Source organism: Anomaloglossus baeobatrachus, chromosome 1 (genome assembly GCF_048569485.1).
Source record: "Anomaloglossus baeobatrachus isolate aAnoBae1 chromosome 1, aAnoBae1.hap1, whole genome shotgun sequence".
In the NCBI taxonomy this organism is placed as follows: Eukaryota; Metazoa; Chordata; class Amphibia; order Anura; family Aromobatidae; genus Anomaloglossus; species Anomaloglossus baeobatrachus.
Window position 1 is genome coordinate 572,567,221 of NC_134353.1, and position 23,085 is coordinate 572,590,305.

General features: G+C 42.4%; 1 protein-coding gene across 1 annotated transcript in view; it reads left to right on the plus strand.

Annotated features, from left to right (window-relative positions):
• The window catches only part of ERMP1 (endoplasmic reticulum metallopeptidase 1), a 67,872-nt gene that overhangs the window by 42,753 nt on the left and 2,034 nt on the right, over positions 1-23,085 (plus strand). Inside the window, exons 6-14 of the mRNA XM_075317508.1 lie at positions 3,045-3,137; positions 3,655-3,867; positions 5,571-5,791; positions 8,333-8,507; positions 13,328-13,518; positions 14,768-14,920; positions 16,402-16,601; positions 18,000-18,115; positions 18,410-18,573. Of these exons, the coding sequence (XP_075173623.1) occupies positions 3,045-3,137; positions 3,655-3,867; positions 5,571-5,791; positions 8,333-8,507; positions 13,328-13,518; positions 14,768-14,920; positions 16,402-16,601; positions 18,000-18,115; positions 18,410-18,573 (1,526 nt within the window). The remainder of the gene's footprint in view (positions 1-3,044; positions 3,138-3,654; positions 3,868-5,570; positions 5,792-8,332; positions 8,508-13,327; positions 13,519-14,767; positions 14,921-16,401; positions 16,602-17,999; positions 18,116-18,409; positions 18,574-23,085) is intronic.

Here is a 23,085-nt window from a genome sequence, read left to right on the forward strand (position 1 = left end):
CTGTGTTATTCCTTATTTTTCAAGACTTCCTGCTATGTTGCAGATCAGTTTCTGGGTCAAATCTTAACTGATAACAAATCATTCTTGTCTAATCATCTTGTGGAGTTTATCACAATTTCAGTGTTTTTATTTCTCCGCTCCCTTTTTGACGGTTGGCCACAAGTTCTCAATGCAAGTGAGCTATGGGGTGTTTCATGGTCATGTTCCCAGAATTTCAGTGTTTTGTTCACCAAGCCAGTTGGTTATCACTTTTGCCTTACGGCATGGTGCTCCATTTTGCTAGAAAAAGTATTCTTCATCACCAAATGTTTCCTAGATTGTTGAAAAACATTTGCTATTTGGTATGGGAGTGAGCCCACTCCCTTGAATGAGCAGAAACCCCTGGTCCTTGGAAGCTTTAACACATTACATATGCCATGATACAGGTGTCAGGTAGCAGCCAGCTTTTCTTCTCTGTACAGTCATTCTTCCAGATGTCCCATACTATCTGAAGGAGGCTTCATTAGAGAAAATAACTTTGGTCCACTGCAGTCCAATCCCCGAACTTCCTGCAGGTGCACTTACACTTCCCTGGTGCTATAGATAATTTTTTTTAAGGCTATGGCAGTTGCTGGACTTTCTTGGGTGCCCTGAAACGTTCTTCACAGCAACTGAAGTTCTTGGTGATCTGATACATTGTTGATTTAGCGGCAATCTTCAAAGCAGCAATGTCCTTGCCTGTAAAGGCCTTTTGATGCAAAACAATCATGACTACACGTGTTTCCTTGAAAATGACCATGGTCAACAGAAGAAAATAATTTCAAACCCTAGCCCTCTATTAAATTACCAGTCTTCTCTTAGCATCTGTCATCCTGACTGAAATATATCATATGTCCTGTCCTTGTTAACACTTTCTCTTGAGCAAATGAGAAGATCACTGACATTATCTAAGCAGGTCAGTTTATATTAGAGCTGAAATTAAGTGGAAAATTATTTTTTTGTATGAGCAAGTTAATTTTAATCCCAAAGGAGTTTGTAATTTATTTATTTCTTGCAATTCAACTGACCACTCTTCATAACAATCTAGAGTTAATCAAAAGCAAAATTTCCACTTTGAAAACAGAAGCAGCAAACTTAGTGGAAAGAAAATAAATTATGTTGTGTGTCACTCTCAAGACTTTGCCACAAGTGTGTGTGTGTGTGTGTGTGTAATATATATATATATATATATATATATATATATATATATATATATATATATATATATATATATATATATATATATATATATATATATATATATATATATATATATATATTATGATATAAATTATTATATATGTAGCACAGACCAAAAGTTCGGACACACCTTCTCATTCAAAGAGTTTCTTTATTTTCATGACTCTGAAAATTGTAGATTCACATTGAAGGCATCAAAACTATGAATTATCACATGTGGAATGAAATACTTAACAAAAAGTGTGAAACAACTGAAAATATGTCTTATATTCTAGGTTCTTCAAAGTAACCACCTCTTGCTTTGATTACTGCTTTGCACACTCTTGGCATTCTCTTGATGAGCTTCAAGAGGTAGTCACCGGACATGGTCTTGCAACAGTTTTGAAGGAGTTCCCAGAGATGCTTAGCACTTGTTGGCCCTTTTGCCTTCACTCTGCGGTCCAGCTCACCCCAAACCATCTCGATTGGGTTCAGGTCTGGTGACTGGAGGCCAGGTCATCTGGCGTAGCAGCCCATCACTCTCCTTCTTAGTCAAATAGCCCTTACACCTCCTGGAGTTGTGTTTGGGGTCATTGTCCTGTTGAAAAAAAAGATGATGGTGCAACTAAACGCAAACTGGATAGAATAGCATGCCGCTGCGAGATGCTGTGGTAGCCATACTGGTTCAGTATGCCTTCAATTTTGAAAAAAATCCCCAACAGTGTCACCAGCAAAGCACCCCCACACCATCACACCTCCTCATCCATGCTTCACAGTGGCAACCAGGCTTGTAGAGTCCATCCGCTCACCTTTTCTGCGTCGCACAAAGACACGGTGGTTGGATCCAAAGATCTCAAATTTGGACTCCTCAGACCAAAGCACAGATTTCCACTGGTCTAATGTCCATTCCTTGTGTTCTTTAGCCCAAACAAATCTCTTCTGCTTGTTGCCTGTCTTTACCAGTGGTTTCCTAGCAGCTATTTTACCACGAAGGCCTGCTGCACAAAGTCTCCTCTTAACAGTTGTTCTAGAGATATGTCTGCTGCTAGAACTCTGTGTAGCATTGACCTGGTCTCTAATCTGAGCTGCTGTTAACCTGCGATTTCTGAGGCTGGTGACTTGGATAAACCTATCCTCCGCAGCAGAGGTGACCCTGGGGCGGTCCTCACGTGAGCTAGTTTCTTTGTAGCATTTGTTTTTTGCCACTGCACTTGGGTACACTTTCAAAGTTTTCCCAATTTTTCGGACTGACTGACCTTCATTTCTTAAAGTAATGATGGCCACTCGTTTTTCTTTACTTAGCTGCTTTTTTCTTGCCATAATATAAATTCTAACAGTCTATTCAGTAGAATTATCAGCTGTGTTATCCACCAGACTTCTGCACAACACAACTGATGGTCCCAACCCCATTTATAAGGCAAGAAATCCCACTTATTAAATCTGACAGGGCACACCTGTGAAGTGAGAACCATTTCCGGTGACTACCTCTTGAAGCTCATCAAGAGAATGCTAAGAGTGTGCAAAGCAGTAATCATAGCAAGAGGTGGCTACTTTGAAGAACCTAGAATATAAGACCTATTTTCAGTTGTTTCACACTTTTTTTGTTAAGCATTTCATTCCACATGTGTTCATTCATAGTTTTGATGCCTTCAATGTGAATCTACAATTTTCAGAGTCATGAAAATAAAGAAAGTTGACTGAATGAGAAGGTGTGTGCAATCCTTTGGTCTGTACTGTGTATATATAAATATGTGTGGGTGTGTGTATAATATATATATATATATATATATATATATATCAATTTGTAAAGAATGTATCTGACTGCTGATGTCATGGATTCATTGTAGGTATTGATCTGGCTTTCATTGAAAATGGCTACATTTATCACACAAAGTATGACACCGCAGACAGGATTCATACGGACTCTATTCAGAGGGCAGGTAAGTCAGGCTACCCATGAATTTCTCCAATTTCACTTGTCTAATAATGAGCAGTTGATTTAACCTTTCTCCCTCCTGTACATAAGCAAATGACGACCTCTTGTAGTCAGTTTTATTGTTTTTCTTTAATATTACTATATATGAAAATGTACTTTCCTTAGCAGTTGTTTTCACATGTCTGGTGATTTTCATCGGCATTACATAAAGTATGTTTATACTTTTGGCTGTAATTCCTACCAATAAAGGCCAATTAAATAAGTGAAATTATTGGATCTTGCGTCAAGAATTTTGTTGAAAAGGTCAGATTTGTACTTTATTAGCAGTTATTAGAACTAACGAACTCTGAAGGCAGATGGGGTCGGAAAAGAGGAGGGTGTATTATTATTTATTTATTTATTTATTTTTTTTTTTGTGTGCTTTTGGACATAAGATCTCAAGGTTGTAGGCAAGTTTTGATTGTTTTTTTTTCCTGTCCAATGCTAAATATTGATGATAAATCACATCTGTTTCTTCCTAGGTGACAATATACTGGGTGTGTTACAATATTTAGCATCCTCTCCCCTTCTTGCTGACTCTTCAGAGTACCGCCATGGCAATTTGATTTTCTTTGATGTCAGCGGCTTGTTTTTGCTTTCCTATCCGGCGCGCATTGGAACTATTATAAACTATATTATAGCGGCTATCACACTATTTTATCTGAGCAAGAAGACCATTAAATATAGAAGAGGAGGTAAGATTTCCTGCTATGCATTAAGAGAATGTGTCATTCGAAATATTCTATTCTTTGTTATGTATTTTCTATGACTGCACCGTACAGGAAACCTACTGAAAATAATAGCAGTCCTCTCTAAACACCTCAGTGTGCTTTCCTGTCCTTGAATACCTGGGGAAATTTCCCCACATTGATGATCCTCTGATGCGGCATAGCTTCATGTGGCCGAGAAGTTAACAGGCCAGGACCCAGTTAGCCAACCTTCGACTGGTCCACAAAAGAGTTCAAGCTATGGGCAGGCTCCAAGGGAGCGGGGCAAAAGAGTAGGGATCAGTGGCCTCTGCTCTCTTGGCTATGTTGCATCCCCCAAACCACTTCAGGATTCGGAAGTCAGAGCTGGAGGGGTGCGAAACGCCGCGGTATGTGTAGGCGCTAGCCCCCGTATGCTTCTGGGTTTGGAGGTGAGCTGGAAGTGACGTTTCACATCAACAGGGGCTCAGAAGGTGGGTCCAGATCAATGAGCAAGGATTAACCAATTTAAAGGGTCGTAGTAATTGCTCCTTTCTGGACAAAAAGGTATGGTTAATGTGGCATAGATTTCTGTCAATATCTGACGCCTGGATGCTACTAGACGGGTCTAATCTTCTGTCTCATGGTCAGATCATTCACCCTCAGGTTTCCAGGCTACACCTGACTGCATGAAACTTGAAAGGGGATTCTTATCGACCAAGAAAATTTTACAAAATGTAATCTTTTGAGTAGGAAAGTAATCTAGAAATCTCTTGCCAAAAGCCGTTTACCCAGCAGCAGCAAATTCCCCCTGCATACGTATTTGAGTTCCTAAATATTGAGGGGCCTTTCTACCAACACACTAAAGGTGCAGGTATTTGCCCTCAGTGTGTTATTTGATTAAAAATAAATAAAAAAAAAAAATCGCTGAACATCCATGTATTCAGATGTTTATCAGAGCTTCTTTTTCTTGTAGGCCAATTAGTGGCCCTAAGTTAGCCCTCTAGGACCTAAACTTTGTTTTGAATACCTTTGCAAAAGTCCCACTTGAGCCAATTTCATCAGCTATCATTAAGGTTCTCACTCTTTATACTCATGGTAGCTCTGACATCAGCTAGACACGTGAGTGAATTGCGGGCTATTTCAACCCACCTCTCACTACTATCTTAAAAGATAGTGTTACCAAGGCGGAACCCCTGCTTTTCTGCCAAAAGTAAACTTTACGTTTCGTAGGTCATAGGAAATAATACTCCCTCCTTTTGTGACCGTTCAAGATCCCAGGGTGAGTTAACTTGCTGTCAGGAGACACTTGGATATCTTGAGGTGAGGGTTTTTGCGGAAGTCCCTTGTCATGCTTATTTTGTTCTAAGGGCCAAACAAAGGAAGTGGAGCTACTAAATCCACTATTACTAGGTGAGTAGGATGGCCATAACCTTAGCCTATTCTATCTCTGGTTAGGACCCCTCTCAGAGTATTAAGGAACATTTTACTACTACATTTTAATACCACAGTATTGCTGTATACAGCAAGAATCCGTCCCCAATGAACGGGCTGGCTGTCACAGGAGTATCGTGACGACAGGCACAGGGAGATTCAGCAGAAGTCTCAATCTCCATTAGACTTAAATACAAATAGATGTTATATGTGTGTTCCTGCATTTTGTGTATCATAACCATACAATAACTCTACTTTCTTTCTTGATATGGCTTTAGGTACAAACTACGCTCGAGACCTCATGATTGGACTGTTCATCACTGTGACAAGTTGGATCTCTTCGCTTGTAACCGTCCTCATCCTATCTGTGCTGGTTTCTCTCACTGGCAATGCCATGTCCTGGTATACTCACTTTTATGTTGCCGTGAGTTTGTACGGGACTGCGGCTGTTGCCAAACTCATACTGATGCACACTATGGCTAAAATCTTCTTCTTTGCTGTAAGTTTATAGCATTCCTTATTAATTTGTGAATGTCCGATAGGTCTATCACTTGTAGTGAAAAAGTTTTGATCTTCTGTGTTTTTTCAAATTAAAAGCAACTTGTCTTGTCAGAAAAACTATTAACCTGTAGATATAGGGTTAATCTCCAGGCTAATGGCCTTCTAAAGCCCTGAAAGCCTTGCTGCCGGGAGAAAATTAAATTTACTCCTCCTGGCAGCCTTGGCTTCAGTCATAAAGGTGCTTCATTCATCACCATTGAGTACATAGTTAGCAGTGGCTGTAACTACACCCCAGGACTGACTGACAGCTGGCTCATAAGTGCTGAGTCAGCTGTCAGTCAGTGCTGGGGGGTGTGGTTACAGCCGCTGCAAATTATGTACTGAATGGTGACGAAAGAAGCACCTCTATAGCTGAAAGCTAAAGCTGCATGTAGGAGTAATGTTAATTTCCACCCGGGATTCTTTTATCATAGCAGCCACACAGCTTTAGAAGGCTATTAACCCTATATCTGCAGGTTAATAGCGCTTTGCGACTTGACAGGTTGCTTTTAAACTTTGGAGGCCAAAACAAATCTCGGAAATTCACAAGGTTACTTCAGTAATTTTTATTGAGCTTGCTATTCTGTTTTTCCACAGTACTAGTTGTCAACATTTTTTTTCCATATGTTTGTTGCAATGTAAAGTATATTAAACTGTACACATTATGGGATAGTGGCTGCAGATCAGTGTAAAACATCATTATTATTTTTTTAATGTCTTCATTCCATTGCGGAGATATTAGCTTTTAAAGTTTGAGTAACTTCAGTAAGGAGAAGAGGATGTGTTCTTTCTCCCATGTATGATGCTGCTTGCTTGTGATTGGTCAACCTCATGTAAGAGAAGAAGTACACACCCCCAGAGATGAATGTCTGGTATTGCTCAGTAGAACTATAACATAACTTATAGCCTAGACTTCACAAGCTAATATCTCCACAGCAAATAGGAGGACCTAAAATAGAAAAACTGGTTTATTCAGCTCTGAAGCCACTATTCCATAATGTGACCAGTTTAACATGCTCAAACAGGTAAAATGACTTCTATGAACCCCTTTACGACATCTGCCGTACATGTACGATGCATTTTGAAAGCGGGTGTATAGAGTGGGCTCACATAGTGAGTTCGCTCTGTACCCATCATGAATTGGCTATGTGTTACAGCTAGGACCTGCCTCTAACAGTTGCAGGCAGAGTGGAGTTCCACCTGCGATTGATAACCTGTTAAATCCCACTGTCACACTCTGGCAGCAAGATTTAACACACGCTGGCATAAGGGCGCATCAATTTTCAGCTCTGATTTGCACACCCATGATGTGATGTGAGGGCATCTGCTGAAGACCCTCGTGCTTGTCATAGCAGAGCTGCTTTGAAACCCTGCCTTGCTGTATATACAGTAGCACAAGTCATCAGACGATCACAGGTTATGTAACCTAAGGAGACTATTAAAAACAAAAAGTAACAAAAAAAGTTTAAAAAAAAGACCCTCCCCCCAAATAAAAACAAATCATAAGTTCAAATCACTGCCCTTTTGCACGATTAAAAATAAAGATAGTAAAAAAAAATATATAAATGCACATGTGGTATCGTCACTTTTAGAAAAGTCCAATCTTTCAAAATATACAAATATTTACCTCGATCGGTAAAGGCCTTAAACAAAAAAATTCAAGAATTTCAATATTACATTTTTTAAATCGCTGCAATAACACAAAAATGCTGTAACAAGTGATCAAAACATTATATCTTGCCAAATTGTATATATAAAAATGTCATCTCAACTTGCAAAAAATAAGCCATCACATAGCTCCATCAAAAATGAAAACATTTTGTCTTAGACAATGGTGACACAACCTCTCATTTTTTTTTTTTGACCACTAAAATAATAAACAAAAACTGGTCATGTTTGGTATCACCGTAATTGTACTGATGAGAGAATCATATTGTGAGGTCATTTTTACAAAAAAATTAAACGTAGAATTCCCCCCAAAAAGTCAGAATTCATTTTTTTTCACAATTTTTCCACATGTAGATTATTTTTTCTGCATTTTACAGTATGCTTAGTGTTAAAAGGAATGGTGTAATTCAAAAGTACATCTCATCCTACAAAAAACAAGCTCTCATATGTCTATGTGGATAGAAAAATTAAAAAATGATGGCTCTGGGAAGAAGGGGAAGGAAAACAAGCCTGTTGCCATCAACCTGGCTTCTACTGTCTGAGGCATATGCGCCAGTACCACACACTAATTTACAGTAACGCTTGTGATAATGTAGATTGGTTTATGGTTTTATGTATATCAGGACATGTGCAACATGACCCCAATTTTAGAAGTAGCCACAAAGTAATTTTTAGCTGTTAGGAGGCAAGGACATGGACACGTCTTCTACGATTCCACTATGTCTCGATACAAATTTACCTTTCTGATATTAGAATTGATAGAAATCAAGGATACTGGAAGTAGCTAAAAGATTTGATGTGTTTTGACCATACTGTTTTTCATGTTCCTCAGAATACAAGTCGACAGTATTTGGGAGACCTGTTCTTCGATGTTTCCTTACTTACTTGGGGTATTCCGATGATGCTTCTTACTCAGAAAGGTCTTTGTTCTGCCTACTTCTTTGCCATGTGGGTGATATTCCCATTAGTCACAAAGCTGTTTGCTGAACAAGAATCTGTCCATCAAGGTACTGAATGCCTCTGTGCTGGCAGACACCGCTTGTATGTGCTTAAATGGTTACTGTAATTTCATCAAACTTTGCTTTAATTAATAGTACAAACAAAAATTATAATACAGTATAAATATATATTATAAGTATATTAGAATCTTATCAGAAATATGCATCATGTATGACCCACTCTTCCTACAGAGTGAAAAATTGCAATATATGGCCAGAAATAGTGTTTTCCTTCATGTAGCTTCATTGCAACGTATTCTGAAAAATTGCTTGAAATGAAAGACTATGAATGCTAAAAATGAAAGTGTAAGGCTAAGGTTGCATGTGCATTGTCCTTTAGTTTTCTGGATGTATCAATTCAAACACATCCAAAAGTTACTTCCCAAAAATTGTGACCAAGTCTTAAAACCCAATTTTAGGTACTTAGACTAGTTAATGGTAAAATCTACAATTGAACATCTATAACTTCTGAGTCTCTCTGTATCCTTTGTGAGTAACTTCACCCCATCTCTCCTGACTCCTGTTGGTGATAAGTTATATCCCGTTATCACTCAGCGGTGTAAGGCTATGTGCCCACGTTGCGTATTTGCATGCAGTTACGCTGCGTATTGCACTGCATGCGTCCTGCGTTCCCAGCACAATCTATGAAGATTGTGCATAATCCATGTGCACGTTGCGTTTTAGAACGCAGCTTGTTGGCTGCTGCCAAGATGCTGCGTTCTAAAAAAGCAAAATGTCACTTCTTTGTGCGTTTTGGTTGCAATGTCTGTCTCTCTCTCGGTCTGTCTGTCGGGCTCTCTGTCTCCTTGTTGGTCGGTCTCTGTCGGTCTATCCCTCTCCCCCCTCTCTCATACTCACTGATCACTGACCGATCACCGGCGCAGCGCTGCACAGCTATCAAACTATGGCGGCTTCTCCTGCTTTTGAAAATGCCGGCCGCCCATTATTCAATCTGGTATTCCCTGCTTTCCCCACCCACCGGCGCCTATAATTGGTTGCAGTCAAACATGCCCCCATGCTGAGTGACCGCTGTCTCAATGCAACCAATCACAGCCGCCGGTGGGCGGGTCTATATCGTGCAGTAAAATAAATAAATAATTAAAATAAAAAACGACGTGCGGTTCCCCCAATTTTGATACCAGCCAAGATAAAGCCACACGGCTGAAGGCTGGTATTCTCAGGATGGGGAGCCCCACGTTATGGGGAGCCCCCTAGCCTAAAAATATCAGCCAGCAGCCGCCCAGAATTGCCACGTCGATTAGATCCGACAGTCCTGGGACTCTACCCGGCTCATCCTGAATTGCCCTGGTGTAGTGGCAATCTGGGTAATAAGGAGTTAATGGCAGCCCATAGCTGCCACTAAGTCCTAGATTAATCATTGCAGCAGTCTATGAGACACCCACAATGATTAACCTGTAAGTGACAGTAAATAAACACATACGCCCAAAAAAATCCTTTATTTGAAATAAAAGACAAAAAAAACACCCTCTTTCACCACTTTATTAAAATCCCCAAACACCCCTCCAGGTCCGGCGTAATCCTCACGAGGTCCCACGACGTAGAACACCGCCGCTCCTGTCAGCTCCACGCAGCTACTGAAGTGAGTCGCACTGTCGGCGGAGATGTCACTCAGGTTACCCGTGGCCACAGGTTTCGGGTGGAGGACTCGAGCTGGCCGCGAGTAACCTGAGTGACTGCACCGGTGATCGCGCGGCTCACTTCAGTCACTCAGGAGATTTGCGGTCACCTGTGAGTCCTTCACGTGTGACCGCAAATCAAGCCGCGGCACATGCACAGAGCTGCGCGATCACAATGAAGTCGGGTGAAGTTCATCCGAGTTCATTCTGATCGCGCGGTTCTGTCTCACAGCCAGCCATGCTCTTTTTGACAGTGCGGTCCCACTCGGCTCTGCTGCAAGTCTATGTGGATGCAGTAGAGCCGAGTGGGACCGCACTGTCAAAAATGTGCATTCTGGAAGCATCCAAAACACATGAATTCTGCAGTTACAATGAGTCTCAGAACGCAGCTTTTCGGCTCCGTTCTGAGACGCACATGCAGTGACTTACACGCTGCGTAATAGAACGCAACATGGGCTCATAGCCTAAAACTGCATCTCCTAAAAATACACTGGAAATTCTGCACACAGAACTTTAAAATAGACAGGCAGTTTGAGTCAGGAAGTTTTGTAACCGCATCTAATCGTTGTATGGGTTCCCTATTATGTGAGTCACTTGTATCTTCAGCTGCCTAGGAAGTCAAATAGAGGAACAAGGATAGCTGGGAGAGACCTGAGAGCGGGGAGGAGAGATTTTTTGGGTGATGTCCTCTTGAAGTTCACAGGAAGTCACAGAGTGACTGTCGCGGGCGGGGAGGAGGGTGTCAGCACACTACGCTCACCCCTTCTGCTCGGGTCCGGCGGCTGCTGCTCAGTGGTGGCTCGAGCTGTGGGCCGGATCCCGGGGGTTCTCGAGCGGCGCTCCTCGCCCGTGAGTGAAAGGGGTTTGTTGGGTGTGGGAATGATTATTGTCCGTGACGCCACCCACGGTAGTGGTGATTTCACCACCGCTGCTCTATACGGGGCTCCCGGGGATGGTGATGCGGAGCAGCCAGGTGTTGTGTTGCCCCTCCGTGGGTAGGGGTTGGTGATCCCGGGGCCCGGTGATGGCTTGGGAGGTGCAGGGCCTGGTGGGCGCAGGGACGCGGGGGCAGCGCTGTGCCTTGCGGCACTGTGGTACTCACTCAGCCTGAGACGTTGACACAGTTTTTACGGTAAACCAAACGGCTGGATAGACGGTCCCACGGACGGCTGCACTTGTTCTCCCAGTAGGTGACGGTGATGTCCCTTTTCCTTGCACCTTGGTGTACTTGTTGGTTGCGATGGGTCCCCACCGGTAACCCGCTCCCCGGCTTCAAGCTGGACCGGGGGAGCTCTACTCTTTGCCTGCAGGCGCTGGCCCTAAGAAACGGGTGCCTTGGCGGTGGCGGTGTCTCTTCTACACTGGCTGGGCTGTTGCCTTCAATCGGGACTTGGTTGTTGGGGGATCTACGTCCCCTTCACTGACGGATTTGGCAAATTACGGCGACTCCAAGCCTTGCCGGGGTCCGAGAGGCCCCTGCCCTGGTGCTGACTGTCCTTCGGAACACTGCTCCAGACCGCCGGGCACACAGCCTACGGGGTCCTTCCAGGAACTTCCAAACGGTCCCCCTCCAGACAGTCACCGCCGTTGCTGACCTTGCTGACCTGGTCCTACACACAGCTGGACCCTTCAGGCTTTTACACGCTCTTTCTCTTCTGTCACCACTCTTGCTTTCCTCCTTTACTACTTTTCTTTCCTTCACTTTCACTTAGCTGTTTACTTTAGCCCTGTCTGGGCTACTCCTCCACTCCTTCCACTTCCTCCTCCTAAACTCAACTCCTCACTCAAGCTCGTCCCTGAGCTGACTGCCTGGTTTCTCCCGCCTCCAGAGCTGTGTCCTCCTCGGTGGGCGGAGCCAACCGCCTGGCCCACCCCCTGGTGTGAATCATCAGCCTCTGGAGGAAGGCAACAAGGATTTTTGGTTAGCTGTGGTGTTCCTAACTTTGATGTAGGGTGTGGTGGTGTGTGACCTGTGTCCCCTGGCTTGCCCAGGGCGACACTTGACCTCCTATCTAAGCTGGATATCATGGACTGGACTGGTGGTTAGATCGGAGAAGTCTGTAAATTAATTAATTAATTTAAAAAAAATCAAAACTGGATTTTTTTTCTTCAAAATAAAACAAATACATTTATTGATTTTAAGCCTTAAAGGGGTTGTCCACTATTTGGTAACCCATTCTCATTCCCCATGTTTGCCCACATTAAAATAAAAAAACTTAAATTCTACTCGCCGCCGATGCCATTTTAGCTGTCAGCACTCGCTCTTTCGGAGCTCACGGAAGGTTGTCAAGTCACACGAGCCCTGCGCCCAATCAGTGCTGGCTCCCCTCTCCCCACCTTCGCATGTATCAATCATCAGTATGAAGTGGAAGAACAGCTATAGCTCTGGCTTATTCCTCTTCATGTTCAATTTAACCAAAGGCAGGAAGAGGGGAGTCAGCACTGATTGGGCACATTGTTCGTATGACATGACAACCTCACGAGGTCTGGGAGAGTGAGTGCCGACTGGTAAAACAGCAGGGGGTATAGTCTTTAAAGCTTTTTTATTTTAACGGGGGCAAACATGGGGAATGAAAAGAAGGTGCCATATTACCACATTTTAAAATATATGTTCCATTAAAGTACTCAAAATAACTTAGAGAGAGATTTTTAACCCTTTTGCTGCGTCACAATGTTAAAGATTTTTCCACGAATAGATTTCATTTTAATCAATAAGTATTGGAATAATAATAAGTTCCACAATTTTGATATGAACAGTTTTTATTTGTTTTACCTTTTTTTTTATTTGCTATTGCTTCTCCTGTCATAGTAACCATCAGCACCTTCGTGTGTTGCCAGTGTAATGGGGGTGAAATGTTTGGGATTGCTGCTCGCACCAGCCCCGTCCATTACAGCAGGGTGTCAGCGGGGTGCTACCCATGATATCCTGCTGCTTGCCTGTTGTGCCTGACGATATAGCGTGAAGTCCCTGCTATCCATGATGTAATAGCATATCATGGAGCAGAAAGGAGGCTTTAAAAGTGTTTTATACTAGAGATCACAAGACACAGTTGCCAATAATTAAGGATAGACAATGAATGGATGCAACATAACTGGGATTAATACTTTAGGAATGTAAATGCTGCAATTTTTTTTTTTTTTAATATTCCTGCATAAAAGATGGATTTTTCTTTCTTTTTTTTCCCCCCATAGGTTCTTCTTATAGATACGTAGCGGTATATCTGCTAGGATTATTTTACCCTTATTTGCACACAACCTATCATGTATGGGCAGTTTTTGAGATGTTCACCCCCATACTTGGCCGTAGTGGTACAGAAATCCCACCGGATGTTGTTATGGCTTCCTTCCTCGTCATTTGCGCGATCGTTTTGTTGACCTGTTTTGTAAGTATATTAGTTTGTATATTAGAAGTGTAATATGTAATAGATTATTTTTGTTAGTGGATCACTGCAGCATTTTTTTTATACACATATGACTTCACTGTACACATATTTACACTCTGCAGCGCGCACACCGTGTATACACTACCACATATTGATGTTGCTTCCAGGCATGTACTGACCATATGACCTGAAAATCCTTCAGCTACTCAGGACCTGCAACGTCTGTGCAGCCTTAAAGGGGTTGTCCACTACTAGCCCAACCCCTTCTGATTCCATATTTCCGACAGGTAAAATAAAAAAGCCTATACTCAGCTCCGCTGCCGGCGTGGCTTCAATGGTGCCAGGGGTCATATTCCAGGGGCTCATGAACTTGTGACGTCATGTGAGCCCCAGGTCAAATTAGCACTGGCTTCTGTCTCCCCGCCTTTAGACAAACAAGCTAATGGGCAGGAAGTGAGCGTTGCACCTGTCTCTCACTTCCTGTTGTTTGCTCCTGTGTCTGAAGGGGGGAGACAGAAGCTGGTGCTAATTGGAGCTTGGGCTCCCGTGACGTCACAACCTCACATGAGCCTTGGGAACACGAACCCTGGCACCACTGAAGCCACGCCGGCCGTGGAGGTGAGTATAGGCTTTTTTTATTCTTATTTTACCTGGGGGAAATGTGGAATCTGAAGGTGGTTGTCCTAGTATTGGACCACCCCTTTAATGATGTGCAGGTCCTAGTAGCCTCCTCTCTTGTCCTGTACTGATCAGACAGGTCATTGTCTGACAGGAGGTGAAAGAACAGTGCCAATGCACCATTCTCTCAGTGGTCAAGAAAGACGAGTTAACATACTTCTCCCATATAAGAAGGTGTGTCCGGACTATACATTCCCCCATAGCATAAACACTGCATGTTGCTAGGTTGGTTTTTTTTTGTGTGTGTGCGCAGAAAATCTGTTGTGTTTAACAATTGAAGTAAAGTGGCTGTATAATGAAACAAAAAATTGTCAAAAGAGGCTACACTAGAAGTGCATCAAAGATGGAAAACGCAGCAAAAATGCAATAATCACAGAAGATTGTTGTGTTTTTTTGCAGGTGTCCACACCAAAATACACTCTAGGGATGAAAAGCAGCATAGAATTGAGCATTTACACTACGTATGAACATGGCCTTAAACACACACACTTGCTAAAAAAAATATGCAGTCTTGTCTATATAAAAAAAAATATTTTCAGTTTTAGATGGAATAACATGTATTCTCTTATAGGTCAAATTTGTCTACCTTGTCAAAAGCACCAAAACACTAATGGTATTGTTGGCAGTTGTGTCTGGTGTGACATTTATCCTTGTGTGTTCGCGGGTGTTCTTCCCCTATAGTGCCAGTATGGAGAGCCCCAAACCAAAGAGGATCTTCCTACAGGTAATCTGTAATGATGCCCATACAAACTAAAATATCATGATACCCACATCATCATCACATATTATTATTATTATTATTATTATTATTGTTATTATTATGTTATCAAAAACATGATTTTATTAATAGCTTTAGAATGGATCAAAAAGGAGCCTTCTGATCATTTCTAATAGGACCATCATGTACAATGTATAAAGGATTAGCAAATGCTGGGACATATTAAATCACCATCAGGATAAAATAACTACAGCACCTACTTATAATGCAAATCACATCCCGAAACTATCCAAAAAGGATAGGCCATCAATGTAAAAGTGCTTGGTAACTTCTTCAAAGGGAATCTGTGAGAAGGATCCAAACTGTTTAAACAATCATATTGCTCACTGAAAGATGTATTCACTTTACTTGGGGTACTTTCACACTTGCATTGTTTTCCTTCCGTTACAATCCGCCCTATTGGAAAACAGTGGAATCCGTTAACGGATTCCGCTGTTTCCCATAGACTTGTATGGTTGACGGATTGTGCCAAAAGGACCTGCGTTGCTTCCGCTGGGCGACGCTCCGTTGCTTCCGACCAGCGGGAGGAACGCAGCATGTAATGTTTATTTGAGCAGCGGAATCCGGAATCCTCAAGATTTCACTGCGCATGCTCTTCTCCTTTTTTTTTTAAATCACAAACTTTATTTTGTATCGCAGTGGCCAAACGTTCAGCTGAGCGCCCGCCCGCCGTCATGCCCGGCCGCCAGCAAGTGAAAGCGCTCAGCTGAGCGCCGGCAAGTGAGAGCGCTCAGCTGAGCGCCCGCCCGCCGGCATGCCCGGCCGCCTGCAAGTGAGAGCGCTCAGCTGAGCGCCGGCATGCCCGGCCGCCGGCAAGTGAGAGCGCTCAGTTGAGCGCCCGCCGGCATGCCCGGCCGTCAGCAAGTGACAGCGCTCAGCTGAGCGCCAACATGCCCGGCCGCCGGCAAGTGACAGCGCTCAGCTGAGCGACCGGCCGCCGGCTATTGAGAGCGATCAGCTGATCGTTCACAATAGTCTGCTGCCGGTAAACTGTAAAGAAGAAGAAAAAATAAAATAAAAAAAAAAAAGCTTTCCGTTGTGTTACCTATTTTATGTGGTATGGGTAGCTAAGTTAAAGATATACATTTTCAGCAGATTTGATATATTTTCATCAAAAAAACTAAAAACTTAACGATTTACTATTTACTGCTAACATAAAGTACAATGTGTCACGAAAAAACAGTCTGTGAATCATCGGGATATATAAAAGTGTTCCAGAGTTATTACCACATAAAATGACACTGGTCAGATTTGAGAAATGTGGTTCAGTCTTTAAGCTTAAAATTGTCTCAGTAACTAAGGGGTTAATTCTATTGTTTATTTGTATTCTTTAAACAAGTAAACACATTAAGTAAATCACCCCGATTTGTATTCTCGTGTAGGTAAGAACGGTCTTCAAATTTAATTTTTTTTCTATATCATTTCAGCACACGACCCGAAATATTCATAACTTGAATGGAGATCTGGTAAAGAGAGATTCTGGGATATGGATAAATGGCTTTGATTACAATGGAATAACACACATCACACCTCATATACCTGAAATAAATGAGACCGTGAGGGCACCATGTGATGATGGTCCATTTTGTGGGTTCCCTTGGTATTTCCCTGTGCACAGCTTAATCAGGTTGGTATTTGTTTATTGTAGGGCTAACCTTAAAGAGAATCTGTCAGCAAGTTTTTACTACCTCATCTGAGAGCAGCATGATATAGGCAAAGAGACCCTGAATCTAACGATGTGTTACTTAGATTATTGGGTGCAGCCAATCTGACACAATCAGAATTTTTAGATTTAGTCTTGTAATTGAGCGAATTGAGCTTCCCCATCCACACTCAGCTCTTCTATGGAGAGTGTATATTGTCAGTCAGAGGAGGGGGTGTTCCGGACTACCGTGCGTGTAACATTGTAGTCCAAGCAATGGTAAGGGTCCTGTTGCTTAAAGAAGCATAGCAAATAAACAACTGATTGGACTGTTACAAGGTAGGCATCCCTGATTTCACTATTTAACCCTTGCAGCATGCTGGCTTCAGCTTACATAGCAAAAACCTGCTGACAGATTCTCTTTAAAGGCATAGTCCCTTCGTCATAAATTAGTATAGAAGTATTGTTGATCATACTTTAGAAATGTTGCAATATCCTAATTTTTAACATTTTATAAGATATCAAGGCATTTCTTTTATCTACAAATAGTTGCCTTGGTGCTTGTCCACTGAATACTAAATAGCACAGTGTTTACAAGCTTTTTTATATTGAGGTTTTCAGCTGGCCAGGATCGCTGGAACATGCGGTTTCCTCCGTAAGCGCAATGCTTACATCATAGACAGCAGTAATAGTTATCTTTTTTATCTTTATTTTTTTTTTTAATATAGTGCTAACATATTCTGCAGTGCTTTACATACATCAGGAACACTGTCCCCATAGGGGCTCACAATCTAAATTCCCTATCTGTATGTCTTTGGAGTGTGGGAGGAAGGAAAACCGTAGAACCCGGAGGAAACCCACGAAAACACGGGGAGAACATACAAACTCCTTGCAGATGGTGTCCTTGGTGGGATTCGACCCCAGGACCCCAGCGCTCCAAGGCTGCAGTGCTAACCACTGAGCCACCGTGCTGCCCATAGTTAGTGTCCTAAACAACAAACTGTGAACCAAAGAAAAGTGTTAATATCTCAAGAATAGCTACACATTTTAATAAGCAATAAATTGCAAAAATCAAGCACTATCGTGCAGTATCCATCTCTGATAATGGCAATAACCCTTTAAGTAACAAAAATACAAATGTTTAATATTCCCTTGTATCTTGATGTAGTTATGCATCATCCAGCGTGAATGTGTTTTAAAGTGGTGTTTAGATAACATTTTGTACCCCACATTCAGCGCGATAAGTTATATAGACATAAGGGGTATGGCTGTGTACCCATTTGCAGTTCATAAAGTTTAAAGAAAAGTGAACAGATTATTTTGGTAATTTTAGTTAGATCAAATCAGCTCAAACCTTTTTTTTTTCGCTCTTGTTATCAACAGAAAAAATTGGTATCTTCCAGCTCCTCATCCTCCAGTCTCCAAGGATATGGATTTCAAACTGGAATCCAAGGAAGAAATGCCGTGGGGTGCTGTACGCCTGAATTTTGAAGTTAACGGTGAGCACATTGTACATTGCTACATTTCTAAATAACTATTTCCACAAAATCATATAACATAATTAAAACAGAATAATATCCAAGAAAAATCACCATTATCAACTGTATCTTTAGCTTTCTCTTTCAGTAAAAGACTGTCTTTAGCAATTCATTTTAGATACCAACTTGTTGCATTTGTAAGATAGTATACATACAGTGCCATTTACATTGTAGTGCGTTCCTCACAGAAACATTTATTTTGGATATTTCTGAATCCACACTTGGATCACATACAGTACTTTTTCTTTTTGGTAGGGCCCAGTCATATAACAGTGTACATCCGTCCACATGAAACTTCTCTGCTGTCGAGCTGGTCACTGGGTGACGGGATACCAGTGGCAAGCAGTGGAGGAGACTATTTTATATATTATTCCCATGGCCTGTATGCTAATTCATGGAAATTCTGGATTGAAGTTAAGGTAAGCAGTTGAGTCTGTCCCTTTTCTGATCCGGAAAGTATTGTCTTGGACTATTATGTTATGGAAAGCCATCTTTGGGAAAGGTTTTCTTGCATTCCTTTGATAGAAGCCAAGCTTGCAAACATGGTGACAGTACGCCAACACTTGAATACAAATTCACAAAAGCTAGTGCATCAAATTTTTTACCTCAAAAGCTACCTCAATTAATATACGTAAAAACACTTTTAACTTGTTAAAATTCCTAAACATCCCACATTGTGAACAATAACACACATGAAAAAAAAATTTAAAAAAAAATCCCAGGACCATGGGACAGCCACAATAATTTATTCCTATCAGGGGAACCAAAAACTGTTAATTTATCAGAGCATCAAATACTGCCAAAGGGATAATGTCGAAATGACCCTCAATCTCTCTTTCCTCTACCTATCAATGGAGATATAACTTGCGTTACACGCACCCTAAAGGTGAAGTGGTCCCCCATTCCTCGGCGGCTTTCCCTCCTATAATGTCCCTGACCTCCCTTCTTGTCAGGTAGGGCCTATAGGGTCATATCATTAAATATCAGAGGAAACCAAAAAATCACTTATCTGAGATATATTCAGGTCATAGGCCCCTCAGCAGTATTTTTTCTCTTGTATGATGATATCCAGGCTCTCCATGGTCCTCAACCAATTAACTAAAAGTGACAAAGCCTCGACACGTTTCTCCCCATTTATTGATTGGTTCCCCATTTGTTGTATGGGGTTATGCACATATTCTCATTTTTTTACCTCCAACAGCGTGGATGGCACTCACCTGTTAAAGTGTATGGGTCTGTGACAAAATTGGATTGCACCTGATGACTAGTGGTGGGTGAACCCAAACTTTAACGTTCCGGGTCTGTGCACGGACCGCAAACACTGACTTCTCAGGGAAGTCCGTGTTACTGTTCGGGTTCTGCCACCCAGATAAAAATAAATAAAGAAAAAGCGTGCAAAATGGATATTAAAGCAGGACAATTATACTTACCAAATTTCCACATGCCTGCCACACTGCTTCCAGGTCCACTCATTAAATCTCATGAACATTCACTGCTTCCTTCTCCCACCCCCTGTGACACCGTCTGTAATTGGTTGAGCTCACGCTAGCTATCTGGGTTCCGAAGTAGAGTGTAAAAATAAATATAAAATTTGAAAAAAAGGCGTAGGATCTCCTATCTTTTAATACCCAGCGCAGATAAAGCAGACAGCTGGAGGCTGCAACCCCCAGCTGTGTGCATTATCTTGCCTGTGTATTAAAATACTAGGGACCTCACACTGCTTTTCTAAATTATTTAAAAAATATATAATTAAAAAAGACGGCTTGAAGTTTCCCCCAATTTCAATACCCAGCAAAGATAAGGCAGATAGCTGAGGACTGGTATTCTCAGGCTAAGTGAGGCCCACAGTTATTGGCCCTCCCCTGCCTAAAAATAGCAGCCTGCATTTACCAGGCTCATCCCAATTGCCCTGGAGCGGTGGCAAATGGGGGTAACATAACGGGTTAATGTCAGCTGTGAATTGACAAAATCACAGCTGTCATCAAGCCGAAGGTTAGTAATGGAGAGGAGGTCTATGACTTTTTACTTACACGATTAATAATGGGGGAACCTCATAGACCATACACCATTTTTTTCTAACTATTTATTTTTACACTCCACTTCGGGGACCCAAACAGCTAGTGTGAGGGTAACCAATCACAGATGCTGGCAGCCTGACTGTAACCAATCACAGACTATGTCACAGAGGATGGGCGGGGGAAGCAGTGAATATTCATGATATTTAATGAGTGTGACAACCGCGTGGAAACTCAAAGTATATTTTTCCTCCTTTTTTCCACATTTTGCTTTGTTTGCAGCTTATGAAGTCTGCACCTAATATGTTGTTCCCGTTTTTTAATTGCATTTATGTGTGTGGCTAAGGCCACGTGCACATGTTGCGTATTTCGTGAGGTTTTTACCTCAGTATTTGTAAGCCAAAACCAGGAGTGGGTAATGAATACAGATGTGGTGCCCGTGTTTCTATTATACTTTTCCCCTGATTGTTCCACTACTGGTTTTTGCTTATACTGAGGTAAAAAATTCACTAAATACTGAGGTAAAAACCTCACCAAATACTGAGGTAAAAACCTCACCAAATACTGAGGTAAAAACCTCACCAAATACTGAGGTAAAAACCTCACCAAATAGTGAGGGAAAAAAACTCACCAAATAGTGAGGGGAAAAAACTCGCCAAATAGTGAGGGAAACAAACTCAGAAACTACTCTAGGTGTGCACGTGGCCTTATAGTGATGCTTTTTCCAGAGCAGGTGACTTAATAATTTTATTAGAGACAGATTTATATGTGGAGCAATGAAATCTGTCTTTTTCTGTGCAGATAAGTAACCCCCTTGATCAAACCTACACAGCTCTCAGTACCCTATGTTATGGTAGCATTGTTGCTTTTACTATACTTCTCAGAAATAAAGGTGGCTTTACACAGCAGTCTTGGGTCATCCAAAAGCACCAAACTCTTAACACATGCTAATGACATTTTGTTACAGACTTAATCTGGTCTAGATTAACCTGGTTTACACTTGGTCTACATATAACTCTGTAGTGATGTTCTAAAATGTCACTGCAAGGTAGAGCAGCTCCATGCAATCTTGGAGCTATGGTAGCGGGGACTCTGCTGTCAGATACAGCTGAACTCCTCATAGAGAGGACAAGGATGGTTTGGTATCGCCTTAACCTTTTCAGACCATTGTGTACACATGGTTCTGACAAAGCTCTGTGTACACAGTATGTAGAAAGCTCTAAGGCTATGTGCACACGGTGCGTTTTTCTCGGCGTTTTTCGGGTGCGTTTTTGGCCTCAAAACTGCATGACTTTGCTTCCCCAGCAAAGTCTATGAGTTTTCATTTTTGCTGTCCCCACACAGCGTTTTTTTCCAGCTGCGTTTTTGTGGTGACCACAAAAACGCAGCATGTCAATTATTCCCGCGTTTTTCACTGCGCTTTTCATCCATTGAGTTCAATGGGATGTTGAAAGACGCAATGAGAAACGCAAATAGCTGCGTTTTGGTTTTTTTTGGTGCGTTTCTAAGACCAAAAACGCAGCTATAAGCGCAGGAGGTGGGTAGCAAAGTGACGTGTACAGGAAGAGGATTACGTCTGTCAGTATATACAGAAGCGTGAATCCTCCCGGTACCGTCACCGCCGCTTCCATCTCCAGTCCTGGGCATGTATGCTGCCGTGCGGCGCCATGTCTGGGCGGGAGGTGGAAGCGGCTGCGAAAACAAAAGTTAACAGTAGAAAAAAAAAAAAAAGTTATACTCACCTGTCTGCAGCCTCGCGGTGCCATGCCCGCTCCCATCTCCTCTCACGGTATCGCCACCCCCGCTCCGGCTGTGTGCAGACGGCCGGGAAAGCTCCGATGGATGCAGGACCTGGCGATGGATCACCTGATGCAGTCACCTGACGCATCAGGTGATCGTAAGTATCGCGGTGACGCGAGCGCCCGGCCGGTATCAGCGGATGCGTCAGGAGACTTCATCCCTGATTACCGGCAGCTGCTGCAGCGATCGGACAGGATCAGACTCCCGCCCCATCGCTCCAGGAGATGCCGGTATTCAGCACATAAGTGAGTATTATTATTTTTTTTTTTTTGCACTGATGCATCAGCTGATTGTATAATCGGCTTTTATACAATCAGCTGATGTGTGATGGGATTCACATCCTGGAACCTGACACATCATCTGATCGCTTTGCCTTCCAGCAAACCGATCAGATGATATTGGATCCGGATTGGACGGCGCGGGACCCTAACCCAGGATTACTGCGGAGGGGGGTTTATTTCAATAAAGATGGAGTCACTAATTGTGTTGTGTTTTATTTCTAATAAACATATTTTTCTGTGTTGTGTTTTTTTTTTATCTTTACTAGAAATTCATGGTGGCCATGTCTAATATTGGCGTGACACCATGAATTTCGGGCTTAGGGCCAGCTGATAATATACAGCTAGCCCTAACCCCATTATTACCCGGCGAGCCACCCGTCACCAGGGCAGCCGGAAGAGTTGGATACAGCGCCAGAAGATGGCGCTTCTATGAAAGCGCCATTTTCTGGGGTGGCTGCGGGACTGCAATTCACAGCGGGGGTGCCCAGAAAGCATGGGCACCCTGCACTGTGGATTCCAATCCCCAGCTGCCTAGTTGTACCCGGCTGGACTCAAAAATTGGGCGAAGCCTACGTCATTTTTTTTTTAAATTATTTCATGAAATTCATGAAATAATTTAAAAAAAAAGGGCTTCCCTATATTTTTGGTTCCCAGCCGGGTACAAATAGGCAGCTGGGGGTTGGGGGCAGCCCGTACCTGCCTGCTGTACCCAGCTAGCATACAAAAATATGGCGAAGCCCACGTCATTTTTTTTTTGGGGGGGGCAAAGAAATCCTGCATACAGTCCTGGAAGGAGGATGCTGAGCCTTGTAGTTCGACAGCTGCTGTCTGCTCT